Source organism: Callorhinus ursinus, unplaced genomic scaffold (genome assembly GCF_003265705.2).
Source record: "Callorhinus ursinus isolate GAN/ISIS: 27379988/994484 unplaced genomic scaffold, GSC_fseal_2.0 scaffold106, whole genome shotgun sequence".
Classification (NCBI taxonomy): Eukaryota; Metazoa; Chordata; class Mammalia; order Carnivora; family Otariidae; genus Callorhinus; species Callorhinus ursinus.
This window is the reverse complement of record NW_027397168.1, coordinates 586,036-607,300: the sequence shown is the minus strand read 5'-3', so window position 1 is coordinate 607,300 and position 21,265 is coordinate 586,036. Positions and strand designations below refer to the sequence as shown.

Here is a 21,265-nt window from a genome sequence, read left to right as displayed (position 1 = left end):
GCTCCTGTAGCACCACAGGCACCATGCTGAAGCAAGTCCTGCCCACCGGTCCCAGCCCCCCAGCCCCCTCCTCCCTCAGACCCAGGAGTCCAGGCCCCAACCCCCTCCTCCCTCAGACCCAGGAGTCCAGACCCCTAGGCCCTCCTCCCTCAGACCCAGGAGTCTGGCCCCACAGGCCCCTCCCTCAGGCTCAGGCCTTTGTCCCCTCCCCTGGCACAGGTGGCCAGGCTGCTGGGGGTACCCGCTGTGCTAACAGAGCAGTACCCAGCAGGCCTGGGCCCCACGGTGCCTGAGCTGGGGGCTGAAGGCCTGCGACCGGTGGCCAAAACTTGCTTCAGCATGGTGCCTGTGGTGCTACAGGAGCTGGACACCCGGCCCCAGCTGCGTTCTGTGCTCCTCTGTGGCATTGAGACACAGGCCTGCATCCTGGTGAGACCCCCCATCACTGCATCTTCCCTGACCCAGAGCCCTCCATCCTGGCAGGACCCCATTCCTGACCTGGGACCTTCATCCTTACTCTGGACCCCTCTCTGCCTGGTGCTCCCATCCTGCCCTAGGATCCTGTTGTAAACCGGGGGCCCTCCTGCCTGATCGGAGCCTCCTCATCCCATCCCAGCTCCCCAGTCCCTCACCCCAGACCCCCGTTCTTGTCTGTGCCCCCAGAACACCACCTTGGACCTCCTGGACCGTGGGCTACAGGTCCATGTGGTGGTGGACGCCTGCTCTTCTCGCAGGTGAGTGGGTCCTGCTGAGGGGGGTGGTGCATGTGGGGTACAGATGGGGTGGCCAGGAAGAACCAGGGAGTGGGATCCCTGCTGAGCTTGCCAGGGGTCTGGGTGTCCAGGCCGAGGCATCAACAAATCCCTCCCACCCACCCACCCAGCCAGGTGGACAGGCTGGTGGCGCTGGCCCGGATGCGGCAGAGTGGTGCCTTCCTCTCTACCAGTGAAGGGCTGATTCTGCAGCTTGTGGGTGATGCCGCCCACCCCCAGTTTAAGGAGGTACTGGCCCCACACCCCTACCTTTGCCTCCCTTTCCAGCACCCACCACCTATTGGTTGACAGAATCCATCTGGGAACACAGCAGGCTGCCGCCTCCAGTGGGCAAAGTTCTAAGTTCTGTAAGAGAAGCTGTCCATGGCCATAAGGACAGGAGAGAGAGAAAGCAGGGGAGGGGGCTGGGAGGGCTGGGGTGCAGAGGAGCGGGGTTGCTCAGGGTGGTGTGGGAGGCCTCCCGGGGAGAGGTACGGGAGGCAGCCAGGTAGACAGGCAAGAACAGTCTGGCAGAGGCCCTGTAGGTGGGAGCCCTGTGACCCTCTCTGTTCCTTCCTCCAGGCCCTGCAGCCACCACCACTGGCCCTCAGGGTGGCGGGAGGTGCCCAGCCCTCCGAGGTCCGCCCCCTTCCCTCCTCTTAGTTCCGTTCTGTTGAATATTTGCTAAGCACCTACTGTGGCCCAACCACTGTGGCAGGTCCTGGGGCAACAGCAAAAGCCAGTCTGTATTCAGTTGCACATTGTGGCCAGAAGCTAGAAAGGGATGTTCAGAGTGTACGAGGAATAAGATGGGGGCTTACAGCAGAGAGGTCCCTCCCCAGGGGTGGCCCTGAAGCAGAGACCTGAAATAGGACAAGCAGCCAGTCATCCAAAGGGTGTTCGTGGCAGAAGGAACAGCTAGGGCAAAGGCCTGGACACGGGACTGAACTTGCCTTATTCAAAGCACCGTAGCAAGGCATGGTGAGCTCTCGCTGAATATAGGAGGAGGGCGAGCAGAGAGGAGCCAGAGCCCCATCTTCTCAAGGGTTTGAGGGTTTTGCACAAGGGAGCTGGCCATGGTCTGATCTGCAGTTTGGTTCTGGGTGGCCCATGGATGTGGGCTGGTGGCCGGAAGGAGGGAGACAAGAGTGGAGGCAGTGGGGATGCAGACTCTGCTGATTTTTCTGGAGGCAAGCACAGTGAGGCCTGCTGATGGGTGCAGTGTGGGGCCTTGGGAGAAGGTGGCCCCAGAGAGGGGGTTGAGCATCTGTGGTCTACTGACCGTGGGTGTGAGAGGTCAGGTGGTGACTCCCATCTAAGAGGCAGCTGGATCCGTGAGTCTGGAGTTGAGGGGCAAGGCCTGGGCTGGATTTGGGAGTTGAGAGGGATGGGGGAGGTAAGATTACTTAAGCAGGAGCCGGTATAGACAAGAAGCTCCAGGGCAGGGCCTTGGTACAAGCCAGCAAAGTGGACCAAGATGGCAGGTGATCAGGAGCCAACCCAGGCAGCCATTGTGAAAGGGAGGCCCAAGGAGAAGTTTCAAGAAGAGGGAATGGTTGGCTTAGCCAGTTGCTGCCAAGAGGGCAGGCAGATGAAAATGGAGAAGTGCCCCTCCAAATCTGTCCTAGAAATGGGGACTCTTGACTCTTCCTGAACCCTCCTCTTCCCCTTACAGATCCAGAAGGTCATCAAAGAGCCTGCCCCGGACAGCGGGCTGCTGAGCCTCTTCCAAGGCCAGAACCCCCTCTTCCGCTGAACCCCTCACCCTGAAGACCACCCTCCTGTCATTGGGACCTCTGTGAAATCATTTCACCCCCATCCTGGGCTCCCAAGAGTGGTGCAGTCCACAGGGAGTACCACCCCCCCCCCCGGAGGGGAGGTGGAGCGCCACCTTGCCATTGGGCCAGAGCGCCGGAAATGCAAATGAGACTCCAGGAAGCTGTGCGGCAGTTGGCTGAGCAGAGCTGGGGGCGGGGCTCGGCCCCCGGCCACTTCACGAGGCGGGGAGGGGCGGGGGAGGGAGTGTCACAGGCTGTGGAACCCGGACTTGCAGAATAAACATTGATGTGGCTGTGGACCGAACCATTCTTGGACCTGGGGGTGTCCCGGGGGCGAGTGGGGGCCGCGGGTTGGGGGAAGAGGGGTCCCAGCAGGTGGGGAGGGGGAGGTGCCTCTTCTCGGCTCCTAGCCGGCACGAGGCGAAGGCAGGCTGGCCGCGGCCACATCTGCAACGAAGCCGGCGCGCATCTGCACGGACGGGAGCTGCGGGCCGGGTCGCACGCCCCACACGCTGCCGGCCGCCCCCTACCAGCGCGCGCACACGCCCAGCCTGTTGGCTCGCAGACACGCGCTCGCTCTGCCTCCCCGGCCGGCCCCCCACGCCGCCACCCCCGACTCCCCAAGGGTCCCGAATCCGGAAAGTGAGGTGAGCGCGACCGCACCCCGGTGCGGAGGGGGAAACTAAGGCACTGGGGACATGGGGACGGGAGGAAGAGCCCGGCATGCGGATGAATGGATGAATGGCTGGGAAGGACAGACGGCTTCATCTGAGTGGTTCCTGTTCCTCTAAGACGCAGGAGCCTGGGGATCCACAGGGGGGCTCTCAGAATTCTGCAGCCCCCGTGAAGATCTGGGGGCCCGGACTCTACGGAGTCCCCAGTCAAGGCCCCTCGGCCCCTCGAGATTCGCAGTCCTTGCTCCCCGCCCCCCAACCTTGGAGACCTAAGAAGGCAACCTCTGAATCCCCCAGAGACCCAGGCGTCAGAGCTTCCAACTAGCCCGCCCCCCACTGGGGAATCTGAGTCCCCCCACCCACCCCCGCCAATCCTGGAATCCCACCCTCCCAGAAGGCCCGGTCCCCGGAACCCGGCGTCAGAGCGCCCAGCACCCCCTCTGCCCAGGGACCTACGAGTCCTATCCTCCCCCCTCCTCCAGGAGCCCCCGGGACTGGCGTCGGCGCCCCCCCGGCCCCCGCCTTCCGGATCCAGGTGGCCCCCCTCCTCACCCCCAAGCCTGATGCTTCGCGTCTCGGAGGCCGCGCTCGCGTCGCCATGGCAACGGGAGTCTATTTTGCGCTGGGAACACACAGCTCCCGCTGCAGCGCTCCCCCACCCCGCCCCTCCAACCCAGGCCTGAGTGAGAGTAGGGGGACCAGGGAGGGAGACTGGGGTCCTGCGTGGGGTGGTGGGAGCCACGGAGGCACTCAGAGGGGCAGAGATCTGTAGATAGCAAACCTGGGAAAGAGACATAGAGCCAGAGACAGAGTCAGAGAGGTAAAGAGAGTTGGGGATGTGGGGGTTGGGGGTTGGGGGTGGGGGGAGACACAGGATGTAGAGAGACGGAGACAGACGGGCAAAGGGAAGAACGGACACAGAAAACAGAGACTCAGAGAACGGGACAGCGTGTGGGGGGCGGGGGAGAGGTGGACAGACTCAGGGACGCAGAGAAGCGATGAGACATGTAGAGAGACACAGGCTAGGAGGACCGTGACCCAGGGCAGATCCCGTTAGAGACGCGAGGCCGCCTGCGGGCGGGTGGGAGGCGGGGTCCGGGAGGAGGGGTGGGCAGGGAGATGCAGACACCCGGAGTCAGAGAGGCACAGGACACGGGAAGACCTGGGGATGGGCGGCCGCCGGGAGCGCCTGGGGGGGGTCGTCGTCCCTGAGTCCCCGCTGCCTGGGTGCCCAGTACTGGGATCCCCGCCCCCCGTCCGGACCCCTCCCCTCTCTCCCTCTGCTCCACATCCCCTCCTCCTCTTGCCTGCCTTCCACATCCCTACCTCAAACCGACTCCTCAACCCCAGGTATTCCTAGGATCCCCTCCCTTTGCACACCACCCGGACTGTGCGTGTGCCCAGCCTCTCTCTCTCTCTCTCTCTCTCTCTCTCTCTCTCTCTCTCTCGATACCCACCGCGCACCCTCAGCCCCCCTCTGCCGCCACCTGCAAACCCCCTCCAGCCCCCAGTTTCCCGAGGTTAGATCTTCTCTTCCTGGGTCTTACCCTTCTGTGGGTTTCTGTCCTCCCCCTTTCTCTCTCCTCTCTCTCTCTCTCTCTCTCTCTCTCTCTCGTTCTCTCTTGGCTTCTCAATCTCTGAACCCCACTTCTCTGGGATCTGTGCCCCTCTTGTATCTGTTTCCCCCCAGCCCGCTCCCCCTCTGGGTCTCTGCCCCCTCTCTGTCTCTTACCCCTTCTCTCTGGGTCTCTGTGCCCCTCTCCCTGGGTCTCTCTCCTTTCTCTGGGCCTCTCCCCCCACCAACCTCCCAAAACTCTTTCCCTGCCCCCCCGCCGCCCTCTCCATCTCTCATTCCCTGCTGCCATACGTTGGCCCCACCCAGCCAACCCAGCCCTAGCCTCCGTCCCCAGCTGGCAGGCTGTGGAGGGTGGGCCCAGTGCTATGCAGGTACTGTAAGGTTCCCAGGAGCCCAAGGGACCGAGTGGGGCCTGCTCTGGAAACCTTTCTCAAGTTGGCTCCCCTGATCTCTGTCTGTACGTCTCTCAGGTCCTAGGTTGGTGCTCGGGCGGGGGCACAGCCCTGGCCCTTTGCTACTGAGCATGCATGGTGCAGGGAGGGAGGAGATTGGGGTGAGGGGCCCCCTTCCTCTACAGCTGTGGGGGAGGAAAGTGCCTGTGTGTGTAAGGGGCTGCGGGAGGACTGTGTCTGTGGGGGGGGGGGTCACATGTGTGCTTCCAGACTCCACCGCTGGGTGAGGGTGTGTTTGCACATATGTGTGTGTGCACCCACGAGGATGCATGACCGTGGGCTGGGATGTGCATGGTTGTGTGTCCATGTAGAGGTGGCTTAGGCAGGCCCCTGGTTGTGTTCTGGAGCTGTGTGTGCTCCCAGTGCGTCACAATGTCTGAGATTGTGTCTCGGTCTTGTGTACTGTGAGTGGAAGTGCCCAGAAGTGCACAGCTGTGTGTCCACATGGAGCTGTGTGCATGTGTGTTGGGAGGAGGCTACAGGTGCGCCACCAGGATGACATTGGGTGTCCTTGTGTGTTGTGTCTGCACACCATGTGGGTGTCCTGTGTTCTCTGTCATTGTGTGTATATAATGTTGCGTGTCTTTGTGTTATTTTGTGTGAGGCAAGGGAAGACTCGGCCCCCCCCCCGTATCCTTGTGCCTAGACAGGTCACTGTGTCCCTAGGTGTGTGTCCTCCTCCCTTCAGGAGGTGTAAGGCGGGGGCAGGAGGCCATGGCTCCCTCCACTGGTAGATGTGCCATGTGTATTGTGTCTGGGTGTGTCCCTGGGTTTGAGGGGATAGGTGCCACAGCCCCCACTCCCCAGAGTTGTCAATGGTGTGAAGTTGTGTCTCCCCGGGCATGTGCATGTGTGTGCAGTTGGAGGGGACAATGGGACTCTGTTAGCAGAGGGAAGAATTGTGTCCATGGAGCTCAGCTGGAGGCTTGGCACAGAATGGGGACTGAGTGGGCAAACTGCTAGCCCATACAGCGCTTTATGCAAATGAGACAAAGGTACCCCCTGGCCCAACGTAGCTTCCCTGTGTCTATGCTTTGGCAGGCAGATGGCAACTTTGTGTGAGTTCTAAAGGGTGCCCCTTCCCCCAGATGGATGCAGTCCCACCAGTACGCCTTAAGGAGGAGAGCCTGGCTGGATTCCAGCCTCTCAACCAGATCTCCTTGTGCAGTGCCCAACCTGCCCAACCGTATGTGGCAGCCCTCAGTGAATGAAGAAATCCACATCACTGCATGCATGTGGATTCACTGGTGAAAGGTGTGTGTCTGTATGCATGTCAACCCACGTTTCTCTGCATGGGATAAAGGTTCTACAGGTGGCAGTGCCCTGAGACCTGAGTGCAGAGCCCAGCTCCAGTGCTTGGGCACTGTAAGGCTTAGGCTAATGATGGGACCTCTGAGAACCTCAGTGCTTTCATCTGAATCGTGTGTGTATGAGAGAGAGAGAGAGACAGAAAGGGAAAGAGAGAAGACCCACTTCTCACACTTCCTTTCAACATTCATCCGTGCAATAAATATTTCTGGAATACCTCCTGTGTCAGGCACTGATACTGGGTGCTGTGGACACCACGGTGAACAAGCCAGACAAAAAAGTCTGCCTTGATGGAGTTTATGGTCTAGTGGGGGAGACAGACAGTAAGTCCCTCACGTACGATGTGGCAAGTAGAGATGGAAGCTGTGACAACACAGAAAGCAGGAGTGGGGACCAGAGCAGTGGGAGGTGCTGCTTTGGACAGCACAGGGAAGGTCAGTGAGATGACCCGTGAGGGACACCTGAGGGAAGGAGCGGGGGGCACAGACCAATATCCGCAGCAAGGGGACGGCCCAGGCAAAAGGAGCGGCAGATGCAAAGGCAGGAAGAAGGGGCCCTCTTGGGCATGGGACCTGGAAAGGCATGAGGGTGGAAAGGGACAAGGGTTTTCATGTTATCCCAGGTGTGACAGGAAGCCAGCGGACAGTTTCAGCAGGGGAGGGCTTGATGTCATCTGACCTATGTTGGTGTTTTTTTGTTTGTTTCTTAAAATTGTGGTAAAAGACACCTAACTCAAAATTTACCATTTTAGCTATTTTTAAACTGTTTTTCAGTGTTGAGTTCAATGATACTTAGGACATTCATCATGTCGTGCAACTGTCACAACTGTCTCATGCAGAATATGTTCATCACCCCAAAGCAGTCACTCCCCGTTCTTCCCCTCCCCCAGCTCCAGGCAACCACTAATCAGTTGTCTGGCTTTATAGCTTTGACTACTGTGGATATTTCAGATAAATGGGACCATACAGTATATGACCTTTTGTGTCTGGCTTCTTTCACATGATGTTTGGAGGTTCATCCATGATGCAGCATATCAGTGCTCCCTTCTTTAAGGCTAAGTAATATTTCGTTCTCTGCATAGACCACATTGTGTTTATCTGTTCCTCTGTTGATGGCCCTTTGGGTGGTCTCCACTTTGGGGATATTACGAATAGTGCTGCTATCAACATTCGTGTGTAAGTTTTTGTGTGAACATACATTTTCAGTTCTTAGGAGTGGAACTGCCGGGTCATGTGATAACTCTGTTTAACTTTTGAGGAACCACCAAACACGGCGGTCCACAGCGTGGGCCAAGCCCCTTCTTAGATGCCTATGAAACACTGAGTGGGGGGTTCTAGCCCAGAGTGCAAGGGAGGGCCTGGAGCTGAAGCTCAAAGGAGAGTTGAGGCCCCAGGTGGGAGGGGGACCAGCTGGCTGAGGGGTGGGGAGCCTCAGCTCCCAGGACCCTCTCTCCACCGCAGCCCGTACGACTTCTGGGGGTGACAGTGTGGTCCCCAGATACGCACGCACGCAATGGAAAGGGCCATAAAAGTACTACCTGATGATGCTCATCGGACTAGTCCTATCCACGCTGCCATCCCCTTAAGCTGCTTTCATTTAGCCATGACTTCCTTCAAGATTTAATATTTCTTCACAACAGTGTTCCGCATGCTTCACACTGGCTTCTGTCTGCGCACTAGCCCTCTCCCGTCGCTGGAACGTAAGCCCCACAGAGGCGGGGACCCCGTGGATCAGTCACCGCTGCATCCTCAGGGCTCAGTCCACGCGGCCCGCAGCGTCTGTGCTGGGCCGACCCGCCCCTCCGGCCCCTCCCTCCGCACCTGCGCCACGGCCCCGTCCGCCCTGCGCCGCCCTCCGCCAACAGCGGCTGCGGCAAACACCTGAGCGCCCGTGTGCAGTCTGCCGCTCGGCAACAGGCCCGGCTGCTCCGGGCTCCTTACACAGGTTAACCCCGCTCATCCTCGTAACCACCCCCTGATAACCATCCTTACCCCCATTTTACACATGGGAAAACCGAGGCACGGGACGCTTAGGTAAGAGCCTGTGCAGTGTCAGGCAGCTGGCACATGGTGGAGCTGTGCCACCCTGCCTCTCCTGCTGGGGGCTGAGACCCTTCAGACCCGCAACTGTGACAGTGTGTGTGTGTGTGCGCGCATGTGTGCGTGTGTGTCTGTGTTGCATGTGTGTGCATGTGTGCCTGTGTCTGTGCGTGCGCGCGCGCGTGTGTGTGAGAGAGAGACACACAGAGAGGGCGGATGAGGGAGAAAGGGAGCGGGAGAGAGACAGAAGCTAGAGACCCCTGGATTACCAGACCTAAATAAAAGAGAAGTAAGCCTCTGGGGCCGCTGAGCACCATGCCGGTCTACGCACGCCATTCTCAACCGGGCACAGTTGTGCCCCCAGGGGGACGTTTGGCAGTGCCTGCAGGTATCTTAGGCTGGCAGCATGTGGAGAATACGAATTCTCCTGGCACGTGGTGGCCGGTGCTCCACACCGGGCAGCACGCAGAACGGGGCCCAGAGAGTGGAGCCCAGGTTGAGAAGCCCTGCACCACCTGGTTCCACGTGCCTAGTCGGCCAACTCCGATTCTCAACCCCGATCTCTCTCCCTCTTCCCCCACCCACACCTCTCTCTATCCCTCCCCATCTCGCCCCCCCCGAACATGTTCCCATCCCCTCCCCCACCCCCACTGACCCACCCCACCGTCCTCACCGCCCCTCTGCCCTCCCTCCTTCGCTCCCCCGCATGCTTTCTCCCCACATCCTATCTTGCTTCTGGTGTTTTTGCCCGTCCTTTATTTGTGCTCACCCCTCTGATATCTCCGCCGACCTTCGCAACCTCTCCTCCCGCCTTCTCGCTCACCGTGATCCTTTCCCCGTCTGCGCGTTACCGTTTCCATCCTCCTGCGGCCGCGTCTGGGCGTATCTCCGTCCCCCCGCCGACGCCGTCCACTGTCCACTGCCCTGTGCGACGGCTCACGTTGGGCCCATGCATCGCGCGCTCCTACACCCTTTCGCTCTCCCGGTGCTTGTCTTCCTCCATCCTTCTACCTTCCCTCGCCCGCCTTCCTCACCCTGTCCGGCCACCCATCCCCACATCTCTGCACCTCTGGCCATCTGTCCCGCGCCCACAGCTCCCGCCTTGTTTCTCCCCGCAGCCTGGCGGCCCCGTCCGACCTCCTGCGCGCCCCATGCCGTCCCTCCTGCTCCTCGGGACCCTCCTGCTCCTGGCCTCGACCCCCCGCCAGGCTGGGGCGCGCCCGTCCAACGCCACAAGTGCCGAGCCCCCCGGCCCGCTGCCCGCCCTGCTGGCGCACCTGCGGCGCCTGACCGGGGCGCTGACCGGCGGCGGGGGCACAGCGGGCCCGGGCGCCAACGGCACCAGGACCAGCCCCGCGAGCGGGACAGGCGCGGCGGCGCGGGCGCCCCCTCCCGCCGAGCTCTGCCATGGCTACTACGACGTCATGGGCCAGTACGACGCCACCTTCAACTGCAGCACGGGCTCCTACCGCTTCTGCTGCGGCACCTGCCACTACCGCTTCTGCTGCGAGCATCGCCACATGCGCCTGGCGCAGGCCTCCTGCTCCAACTACGACACGCCGCGCTGGGCCACCACGCCGCCGCCGCTGGCCGGGGGCGTCGGGGGTGCTGGGGGTGTGGGCGGGGGGCCCGGGCCCGGCCAGGCGGGGTGGCTGGAAGGGGGCCGGGCGGGGGGTGCAGGGGGGCGCGGGGGCGAGGGCCCCGGGGGCAGCACGGCCTACGTGGTGTGCGGGGTCATCAGCTTCGCCCTGGCGGTGGGCGTCGGCGCCAAAGTGGCCTTCAGCAAGGCGTCCCGTGCGCCCAGGGCGCATCGGGAGATCAACGTGCCCAGGTACGTGAGCGCTGGGACCCTAGCTGAGTGGGGCCTGGGGGCGGGGCCTGGGCAGTGAGACGTGGAGCCAGCTGGTGAGGGCGTGGCTACAGGGGTGCCTGTACAGGTTCAGAGACGCAGGAGGCTTCCACCGCGAGCCTAGGCGCGTAAGCCTAGGGATATGGGCGGGCCCTAGGGATAGGCGACCGAACGGGCCTGGCTGCGGAGTGACGGGTGAGGCTCAGGCCTTCATTCGTCCAACAAGTTATTTTTTGAGCACTTTCTGTGGTCAGCAGCTGGGGATACAGCAGTGAAAAAACAAGATCCCTGCCCTGCTGGGTAAACCCGACTTCCAACCCCAGGTCTGCTGCCTGCGGTCTGCGTGACCCTGGGCCTGTCCCTCCGTTTGCTTGCCTGTAAAATGGGCCTAATAACTGTTCCCCATCCATTCAGACTGTAACGAAGATTAACTGAACTGATTCATGTCGAGTCTTGGCACATGGTAAGCCCTCAATAAATGTTGGCTGCCATTATCATTAAACGTTAGTGGTGGAGAGAGTACGCAAGCAACCACATATGCAATATAAATTTAGGTATTGATAACCGCTGTGAAGAAAAGAAAGCAGCATAACAGGTAGAGAGTGGGGGCCGAAGGTGTTGCTTTATGCGAAGAGGTCAGGAAAGGGCCCTGGAGCAGAGACCTGAGGGGAAGGAGCAAGCCAAGCAGGGATCTGTGGGAAGGGCAGTCCAGGCAGAGGGAACAGCGAGTGCAAGGGCCCTGGTGGGAGTACTTGCAGGACAGTGAAGGGGCCCATGAAGCTACAGAGCAGTGGGCGTGGAGCAGATTTATTCTGAGAGTGATGGGGGAGCCTCTAGAGAGCCCTGAGCTCCGGCGCGAAGCCATCGGATAATTTCAAGAGTCCCCGGGCTGCATGTGTGCGGCCGGACTGCAGGGGATAGGGGTGGAAGCGGGAGACCGGTTAGGACACTAGCAATGAGCCACGTGAGAGCAGGTACCGGGAGCAGCACTGGTGGTGAGAAGTGTCCCGCCGGGGATTTATTTTGGAGGTCGAATCTGCAAGACTGCTGAGGAGCATGAAAGAACAACAGGAGTCAGGGGTGATTCTAAGGTTTTCGGTCGCATAGCCGGACGAATGGAGCACACTTTATCACCATGGGACGGCTGTAAAAGGAACGGGAGTGAGGTCCCAAGTTCAGGGTGGGGCAGGTGCCCAGGGGGGACGATGTGGGAAGGACCACAGGGGGGTTGGGTCCAAATGAATTGAGGAAGGGGCTGTTTCAAGCAAGAAATGCGGTGGGAGGAACCTTAGGGTGGGCGGCGCTCAGATTGACATTAGCGATGGGCGTGGCCAAAGGCAAGGAGCCCGGGGCGAACTGACAGACTCCCCCAGAGGGAGAACAGGGAGGGAAAGAATCCCGGGCCCTCCCTCTCCCTGCCCCCACCCCCGTCCCCAGGCCGCTGACCGTCGCTCTGCCACCTCTAGGGCTCTGGTGGACATTCTGAGGCATCAGGCGGGGCCTGGGACCCGCCCGGACCGGGCACGAAGCAGCTCCTTGACCCCAGGGGTTGGAGGCCCCGACAGCATTCCCCCGAGGACGCCCAAGAACCTCTACAACACCGTGAAGCCCTCCAATCTTGGTGAGTGGGACCTGGGAGCTGGGGCGGCTGCTGCTGCCTCTGGTCACTCCCACCATCCCTGTAGCCCCGCCCTCCCATATAGCCCCGCCTCCCCGCTGCCAAGGCCCCGCCCCCAGTCCTCCAGCCCCGCCCTCCCCGGATAGCCCCACCTCCCGCTGCCCAGGCCCTGCCCCTGGTCCCATCCACCGGCCTCAGCCATCTCTGAACCATTACGGGTGGGTGCCATGGACGCCAGGGTGATTTAAATTTATACATTCTCAGCCCCTGCACTTGAGAAAGTCCGTGTCTGAGCTCCCAACAGCTCACAAGAAACTCACAAGAAAGCACCTAATAACTGCATTAGGAGGTGTCCTGAACCAGAGAGCCTGGGTCTGAACCCCGGCTCTGCCACCGCTGACCTGGGGCGGACCGTTTCACCTGTCTGGGCCTTAGTGTCCTCACCCGTGAAACCAAGAGCACAACAGCGCTCACCTCACAAGGGTTACCGTGGAGGTCAAGGAAATCAATGACCGAAGGCTTGGAGCGATGCCTCACACAGAAAAAGCACCATACAAATAGCAGTTATTAGTGTTCTTCTATTTTATGACGAGTTCATCAGTGGAGAAGCCCGGGGAGCTGGAATGGGTTAGAGGAGGAGGAAGTCTTCCCCCAGGAAATGCTATTTGAAGCAGTGGCCTGGAGGGTGAGGGGGTTACTTGGGCCAACGGAGCTCTGGGCGGCTGAAGCAGAGTTTACGGGCCAGGGAGAGGGTGTGCAGACACCTCAGGGAGGACCTGAGCACCAGGCTGGGCTGAGGAGCTCTGCCTCTGTCCTGATGGCAGCGGGAAGCCACGGTCAAGTTTAGAGCAGGGAGGGGAACAAAGTCAGAAGTGAGTGGAAGAATGATTTTTCTGGAACCCATGTGAAGGGGGAGGGACGAGACAAAGAAGGCTCAGGCGGAGGGTGGATGGTACTCCAGGCTGGACAAGGCTTGGGCTGGGGTCAGAAATGGAGGGGGAAAGGTGGGTTTGAATAGTAGTAATAAGGAGGAGACATTTGAGGTGCATCTTGAGGGGTGAGTAGCAGGTCTTCAGGCAAAGAAGGAGAGGAAGGAATTCAAGGTGGACAGAATAGCATAACAACATGTGCAAAGGCCCTGTGGCAGGACTGAACTAGGCTCCTTCAGGCAAGGCATCAGCTGGAGCCAATCTAAGCCAAGTAATTCCTGGCTTAGATTTTGTCCTGTGGGTGACAGCCAGACATGGAAAGAGTTTGCAACAGCAGAGGGGCAAGGGCAGAGGCAAGTGTGGGTGTCAGGAATACTACCCTGGGGGGCTGATCTTGAAGAGGGGGCTAGCCAGATGGCCAGAAGGCCGATCTGATGGTCCAGGAGGGAGAGGCAGGTCACAGCAGAGATTCAGAAGGTAGCAGGGATCAGAGCTGGGGACCAAGTGGACGTGAGTGGAAATCCTTCTGCAAGACCAGGACAGCAGCACCAGCTGGGAGTGACTGATGACAGTGACACTACTTCTCTTCTTGGTCCCCACAGATAACCTGCACCACAACTACCTGCACCTCAACGTCAACAGCCCCAAGCACCATGCCACCACGATGGGTACGGACTAGGGCTGGGCTGTGGGGAGGACAAGGCTCCTTTCCTTCCCTGCCTTGTATTGAGCCTGAGCTGGGGGCCCAGGACAGAGCAGGCATGAGACTCTGTGAGCCCTGACCCCCCAGTCTAGCCAGGTAACCAAGCTAGCCTCAGCTTCCCAGTTTGAACACCAGAAGTGGTCATCCCCCTCACACCTGGGTTGGTGGGAAGATGAACGGAGTGGACTGCCCCTCCAGCCTGGGGCCAGGCACACAGCAGGTGCTGAGCAAGAGCTAGCTGCCGCTCTTCTTGTGACATGACCTGCTGCCCCAGCAACGAGCCTGTCTCCTGAGGTGGGGGAATGAATACAGGGGTCCTGGACTGCTGGTGCTCTGAGGGGCTGGAGTCCCTGGTTCCCACTCCCTAAGGGGCTGGGGGCTGGAACTGCTGGGTCTGAGGGAGGAGGGGCTGGGCTCACCCCTGCCATGCCCCTCTGCCCCAGATTGGCGTGCCGTTCCACCACCCAGCCCCTCCTTGCACTACTCCACGCTCTCCTGCTCACGGTCCTTCCACAACCTCTCGCATCTGCCCCCGTCTTATGAGGCTGCTGTAAAGTCTGAACTCAACCGCTACTCCTCCCTCAAGAGACTGGGTGAGTCCCAGGAAGGGGAGGGGCACAGGCAATGGGGTGGGGTGAAGAGCCAGGGCCTGGGTTCAGGATGGTGGAGAGTGGCCCAATTGACACTGAGGGTGTTTTGTTTTGTTTTTTTAATGTTATGTTAGTCACCATGTATCATTAGTTTTTGATGTAGTGATCCATGATTCATTGTTTTCGTAAAACACCCAGTGCTCCATGCAGTACATGCGCTCCTTAATACCCATCACCGGGCTAACCCATCCCCCCACCTCCCTCCCCTCTAAAACCCTCAGTTTGCTTCTCAGAGTCCATAGTCTCTCATGGTTCATCTCTCCCTCAGATTCCCCCCCTTCATTTTTCCCTTCTCTTAATGTGACACTGAAGGTGCTTTTTAAAAATGCAGATTCATGCTCTCTTAACATCTATTGTATTTATCAGGACCTGTATTTACAATTAGCAGAAATACAACTTAAGCAAAAAAAAAAAATTTTTTTTAAGGCAACTACATTAGCTGGATAATGGAAAGTCTCTGAATCATATGCTTCAGGTAGGGCTGGATCCAGGAGCTCAAAAGCTGTCTCCAGGATTCTGTATGTCTCAGCTCTGCTAAATGATGGGCTGGCTTCATTTTCAGACAGATCCTTCCTTAGTGGTGGCAAAGATTGACCTGAGGAATTTCAGGGTACCATTCTATCAGCAGAAAAGCGTCTTTACCAATGATTCCAGCAAAAATCCCAGGTCTGGAGCCTACTGGCCCAAACTGGGTCACATGCTTGTCCCTGAACCAATCACTGTGACTCCGGACATTTCTGGGTCAGTGGCAGTAGCCTTCAAACATTTTTAAATTGAGAGCCATATTAAGAAATGCTTTTTATATTATCACCCATGAGACATGTATATATGCATATTTTTTAATTACAGGAAAAATGTGAAACTTGTTATTATGAACTTTTTCAAACATACCCAGCATTAGAGGAAATCGTAAAATGAATCCCCATGTTCACATTACTCAGCTTAAAATGAGCAACATTTTGTTAATCTATACTCCCTTCACCCCAGTTTTTGGTGGATTATTTTTTTTTTACTTTTTTTTAAATTTTATTTTATGTTATGTTAATCACCATACATTACATCATTAGTTTTTTTTTTTAAGATTTTTATTCATTTTTTGACAGAGAGACAGACAGCAAGAGAACACAAGCAGGGGGAGTCGGAGAGGGAGAAGCAGGCTTCCCTGCTGAGCAAGGAGCCCGATGTGGGGCTCGATCCCAGGACCCTGGGATCATGACCTGAGCCGAAGGCAGACGCTGAACGACTGAGCCCCCCAGGCGCCCTACATCATTAGTTTTTGATGTAGTGTTCCATGATTCATTGTTTGCATATAACACCCAAGTGCTCCCTTCAATATGTGCCCTCTCTAATACCCATCACCAGGCTAACCCACCCCCCACCCGTTTTTACTTTTTTTTGAAGACTGATCTATTTTGAGACAGAGAGGGAGAGTGGGGAGGAGCAGAGGGAGAGAGAATCTCAGGCCAACTCCGAGCTCAGTGCGGAGCCGACACGGGCGGCACTCAATCCCACAAGCCTGAAATCAGGATCCGAGTGGAAACCAAGAGCCAGACGCTCAACCCACTGTGCCACTCAGGCACCTCTTTGCTGGATGATTTTAAAACAAACCCTAGATATTGTCACTGCATCCATTAACATTTCCGCAACACAAATTAACTGAAATAAAAACTTTATGAACTGGTCCTCACACTTGTTCCCCTATTATGTGGATGCTTTCTTTTATTTTTTTTTTTAAGATTTTATTTATTTGACAGAGAGAGAGAGAGCACAAGCAGAGGGAGCACCAGAGGGAGAGGGAGAAACAGGCTCACTACTGAGCAAGGAGCCCAGTGGGGGACTCAATCCCAGGACCTCAGGATCGTGACCTGAACCAAAGGCAGTCGCTCAGTCGGTTGACTGAGCTACCCAGGCACCCTTAGATACTTTCTTTTTTATATAACTTTTAAAAATCTTTTTCCCCACCACCTCCCTTAATCTTTTTTTTTAATTGATTTTTTTTTAAGTAATATCTGCACCCAATATGGGGCTCAACTCAGGACCCGGAGATGAAGATGGGGATGCTTTACCAACTGAGCCAGCCAGGCGCTCCTGTGTGGATGCTTTCTGATAATTTTTTATTCTATTTCATTTTCAAAATGCCAGTCACCATCCACAAAACTGACTTCATAACCCATGAATAGGTCACATCTCCAAGCTTGGGGGAAAAAAAAAAAGGAAGTCGCCCCACATCTACCGGCCTACCATCGTGTGTGGCCTAGGAATCTGCATTTTGGTCACATAGCTAGCCTGACTGTTTTGACAGATTGCAATGTGGGACTCACCCACCTGTTCCCAGGCTAATGACCAGGGCATTCTGGTGATGTCTGGGGTCCTCGTGGGGGTGGGATGTACCGAGGCCAGGGGATGGGGGAGGTTCTGGGCTGGCTGAGGACTTACCTCTATGGCTTTTCCCCCCTTCCCCCAGCTGAGAAGGATCTGGACGAGGCCTACCTGAAGCGCAGGCACCTGGCGGAGATGCCCCGCGGGACGCTGCCCCTGCATGCCCTTCGGCGACCCGGCACGGGGGGCGGCTACCGCATGGATGCCTGGGGCGGCCCTGAGGAGCTGGGCCTGGCGCCCGCGCCCAACCCGCGGCGGGTCATGTCCCAGGAGCACCTGCTGGGCGACGGAGGCCGGTCGCGCTATGAATTCACCCTGCCGCGCGCGCGCCTTGTGTCGCAAGAGCACCTGCTCCTGTCGTCGCCCGAGGCCCTGCGCCAGAGCCGGGAGCACCTGCTGTCGCCCCCGCGCAGCCCCGCGCTGCCCCCGGAGCCTGCCGCCCGCGCGGGCCTGGCCGCGTCCCATTCCAACTTGCTGCTAGGACCCGGGGGCCCCCCCACGCCGCTGCACGGGCTGCCCCCCCCGCCCGGCCTGCACGCGCACCACCACCACGGCCTGCACGGCTCCCCGCAGCCTGCCTGGATGTCGGACGCCGGCGGGGGAGGGGGCACGCTGGCACGCAGGCCACCCTTCCAGCGCCAGGGCACGTTGGAGCAACTGCAGTTCATCCCCGGCCATCACCTGCCCCAACACCTGCGCACCGCCAGCAAGAATGAGGTGACGGTCTGAGGCCAGGCCCGGGGCCTTGGGGGCTGCGGCCTCGCCGGGCCCCATCCCAGCCTGGATCCCCCAACACACTCTAGGGGCCTGGGACCCAGGATCAGCCTGTGGGCAGGGGGCTGCCTCCAAGGACACTGCTTTGGATGAAATCGTCACCGGAGACAAAACCTCCTTCTGGGATGTCATGGTAGATCAGACCCCTCCTATGTCACTGTTTGAGGCAAGGCCTCTTTCCCATGACGTTATCACAGAGGAAGAGCCCTGCCTGTGAGGTCATCACTAGTGAAAATGTCTGTGTTCTGTGATGTCATCACAGGGACAAAACTTTCTTCCCAAGAATCCATCACAGAGGAATAGGCCCGCCCCTGAGGTCATCGCTAGAGGCCATGTCTCTGTTCCACGAAGTCATCACAGACTTTCTCCCTGTGATGTCACAGCAGAGACAATGCCTTGTCCTATGACATCATCCCTAGAGACAAAGATTCCTTCCTGTGAATGTCACTGCAGAGATACATCTCACTCTGATGATGTCATGTCTGGTACCAAAAGGCCTCTTTTGACATCATCACCACCAGGAAAATGTTTTCTTCCAGAGAAGATGTCTCTGTCTATGATGTTGTCACTACAGACAAAGCCATCTTCCTGGGACACAGTGCAGGGGAAAGGTCTTGCCAACTGTGTCCTCCCTATACGTAGGACCTTTCCACAACACTGTCACAGGGACTTTGCCTCCTTCCTGTGATGCCATCTCCAGAGAAGGTGCCTTGCCCTATGACATGATCAGAGGGACTGTGCCTCTTCCCATGATATCATCACCAGGGATGACAGCCCGCTTCTGTGATCTCACCTCTGGACTCTGCCTGTCCTGGGGTGATGCTCTAAGACACCTCCATGCCAGGTCATGAGAAGACAGGGCATGCCCCAAATCCATGGCAACCCTGGGGTCACCAGAGAAAGTGCTCTGACCTGAGTTGTCTGAGGAAATGTCATCACTGGGGAGGCAACCCCAACTGCAGAGGTCTCCATCAGGATGAATGGTCTGACTGTAGGTTGTTAGCAATGGGCCCCCACTGAGGTTCTGTCCCAATGCTGTGATGTCATCACCAGAGACACTGCCTGCTCTGGAGGGCCATCACTTGTGATGATGTCACCAGAGTTTCTGCCTTGTCCTGCCATGACTTTACTTGGTCACTCCTTTCCCTGACACCAGGGACATGCTCTGCAGGATCTTCACCAGACCCTCCCTCTAAAGGGTGGTTGGGCCTCAGATCCCACCCTGTGTCACCTCCTGTGTGACTCCTGGAGGACAGGACTCCCAGACTGGCTTCTGCTCCCAAGGAGGTCACTCTGGCCCACCAGCCTCCCAGAGTCCTGGGACTCATAGTGGCCCAAAGGCTGGTGTCACGTCTTTCTGCCATAACTAGAGACATCGTCGCCTCTGTCAACAAACTCCTGGCTTCCTGTTGGGGGTGAGGTGGGAGGGGGTTGGTTGGGGTGTGCCCACTATTAATTTTGCTGATGATATCATCAGTACCATAAGACTTCCACCACTCATGATGGCATTGTACCTGGGGTCAAAGGCTAACCATGCCTGACGATGACATCATTTCCCAGGATTCCCTATGACCTATGGTGTCTTCATCTCCCAGGATCTACCACAACCATTGTATCATCATCATCTCCTAGGATCCACCATGACATATTATGTCATTACCTTCCAGAATCCTCTATGGCTGATGGTAACATCCTCTACCAGGATCCACTAGTACTGATGATGCCACCATTTCCCATAGTCCCTGATAATTGTGGTGTCGTTACCTCCCAGGATCCACTTCAACCATGATGTCATCACCTCCCAGGAACCATGAGAACCAATGGGGTCATCACCTCCCAGGATCCACTTCAACCATGATGTCATCACCTCCCAGGATCCACCTCAACCATGGTGTCATCACCTCCCAGGATCCACTTCAACCATGGTGTCATCACCTCCCAGGATCCACTTCAACCATGGTGTCATCATCTACCAGGATCCACCATAACCATAGCATCATCATCTCCTAGGATCTATGACACCAAAATATGTCATGTACTAGGATCCACTTCAACCATGCATCATTATCTTCCAGGATCCGTCATCTTGAGTGTCAAATACTACAATGGCTGTATTTCAATTGTTTTCTGGGACCCCATGGCACCTATAACTGTTCCCTTAAGGGCAACTAGCACAATACACACCATTTCCCCATTCCTTCAAAAAGGGAATAGGTGGGGGCCCCTCCGATGACATCATCCTTAGCCCCTTCTTAATGATGTCACTGCCTCCCTCCTGACTTGGGCTGATGCCTGCACCAACCCCACCACAGACCCGGCCTTGGCCAGACTCCATCACCCCGTGGTGAGGGCATCCAGGCCCCTCCTAATAACTCAGCACCCTTCACCCGTCTCATCGGTGGCAGGTCAACACGCAAACTTTTATCATCATGGGGGGGGAGTGGGATGGGCTTCACAGTCCTCAGGTGACGTCACTGCCCCTGTGACCTGGGCCCCCACCCGAAACAGCACTCCACTGGCTCGGGCCAAACTCTCCTCAGAGACCCCACGGGCTGGGTGGACAGCTGCTGACCTCCCTGGGGCCTTCACTCAAGTCTTCTGCTGGCCTGGTCCTGGAGCAGGCACATCTGGAGGGCCACGGCCACTGCCAAGGCCATGGGGGGGGTTGCTCCGCATCATCTCAAGATGGTGGAGAAGCAGCATTCTCTCATCTCCCCCTCACACACCAGGGAGCCTCCAGGGGTTTTGGGGATTCCTCAATACCCAATGCACAATTTGCCCCAACTCTCTTTGTATATAGCCATGTTGCGGGGGGGCGGCCATTCCCCCACTCTTAAAGGGCTACATGCCCCCTCCCCAGCCCCCAAGGCAAGGTGAGGGGGTTCTTCTCCCTCCTCTGGGCCGTCCCCCTCCCTCTTTTGTCTCCCTCCAAATACTGGCACCTCAGCTCACCCCTTCTCGTCAGGAGCTTGGGGCAGATAATGCCCTCAGCTCCCAGCACCCAGTGGAACTGGGGAGCTACCCCAATCTCCCTGGGTCCCCGTGTCCATGCCTCTAGCTGCTCCTGTGGGCCCCCCCCAGTCCCATCCAGGGCCTCCCCAAGCCCAGCGCCCCTCAGGCAGACTGTGACTTCCCCCAGAAAGGAGCCAGCTTGAGCGCCTGCCCCCTTTCACACCCAGTTCCCTCTGCTCACCATCCCCCCTGAGCACTCAGCTTTCCCCAGCCGCCTGGAATGCAGGGGCTTGGGGCCTTTCAGCTTTCCTCCACCCCACCCCCCCCCGACTTGCTGCCTCCTGGCCTGGATTCCAGGTATCCCGTTCCCCTCCCCACACTCACTCTGCCACAGGCTGCCTGACCTTGGGGCCTTGACCTCTGATCTCAAATAAGCCATAGTGGGAAGAGGTCTCAAGAGGGTGAGGAAGTGGGCTTGTCCTGCCTAATCTCCCTCGAGGCTTCCAGAGCTGGGACCTCGCCATCTGAGTCTTCCGCCCCGATAAACCGGCACGCGCGGCGTACACACACACACACACGCACACACACGCGCGCACACACACACACACCCCGTTGTGGGGAGGGGTGGGGGAGGGCTGCAGAGAGAAGATAACCAGTTCTGGACCAGAAGACTCTCCACAGCTTCTTTATCCCTCTCTCTCCCTGCTCAACACCAAACTCTTCCCCCAGTCCCTTGGTGAGGACAGCGGCGGAGTGACAACCTGGTATTTTTTGGAATAAACAGATGTTTCCTGAGCCCAGGTCTCAAGGTTTACTATCGGGAAGAAATGGG

At 58.0% G+C, this 21,265-nt stretch overlaps 3 protein-coding genes across 10 annotated transcripts in view; 2 read left to right on the top strand and 1 right to left on the bottom strand.

Annotated features, from left to right (window-relative positions):
• Window positions 1-2,829, top strand: part of ISOC2 (isochorismatase domain containing 2) — a 7,184-nt gene extending 4,355 nt beyond the window's left edge. For 2 of the 6 annotated variants that reach the window (XM_073889316.1, XM_073889317.1), the window contains exons 3-6: window positions 220-429; window positions 558-734; window positions 888-1,001; window positions 2,428-2,829. In XM_073889316.1, the coding sequence (XP_073745417.1) occupies window positions 220-429; window positions 558-734; window positions 888-1,001; window positions 2,428-2,508 (582 nt within the window). In that variant the 3' untranslated portion in view covers window positions 2,509-2,829. Of the gene's footprint in view, window positions 1-219; window positions 430-557; window positions 735-883; window positions 1,002-2,427 lie in introns of all 6 variants that reach the window. The other 4 variants (XR_012377070.1, XM_025849030.2, XM_073889318.1 and 1 more) reach the window with 4 other exon arrangements.
• Window positions 1-21,265, bottom strand: part of ZNF628 (zinc finger protein 628) — a 56,684-nt gene that overhangs the window by 25,694 nt on the left and 9,725 nt on the right.
• On the top strand, window positions 2,918-21,228 carry SHISA7 (shisa family member 7). 4 transcript variants are annotated; one of them, XM_073889333.1, is made up of 6 exons: window positions 2,918-3,177; window positions 9,698-10,410; window positions 11,895-12,049; window positions 13,578-13,643; window positions 14,122-14,271; window positions 16,793-21,228. In XM_073889333.1, exons 2-6 carry the CDS (start codon window positions 9,731-9,733, stop codon window positions 17,434-17,436), a joined length of 1,695 nt encoding a protein of 564 aa, XP_073745434.1. In that variant the 5' UTR covers window positions 2,918-3,177; window positions 9,698-9,730; the 3' UTR covers window positions 17,437-21,228. The 4 variants fall into 4 exon arrangements, with proteins under 4 accessions (XP_073745434.1, XP_025704571.1, XP_073745436.1 ...); XM_025848786.2 differs by having other exon boundaries at window positions 2,956-3,177; window positions 9,674-10,410; XM_073889335.1 differs by lacking the exon at window positions 2,918-3,177 and adding an exon at window positions 3,940-4,024.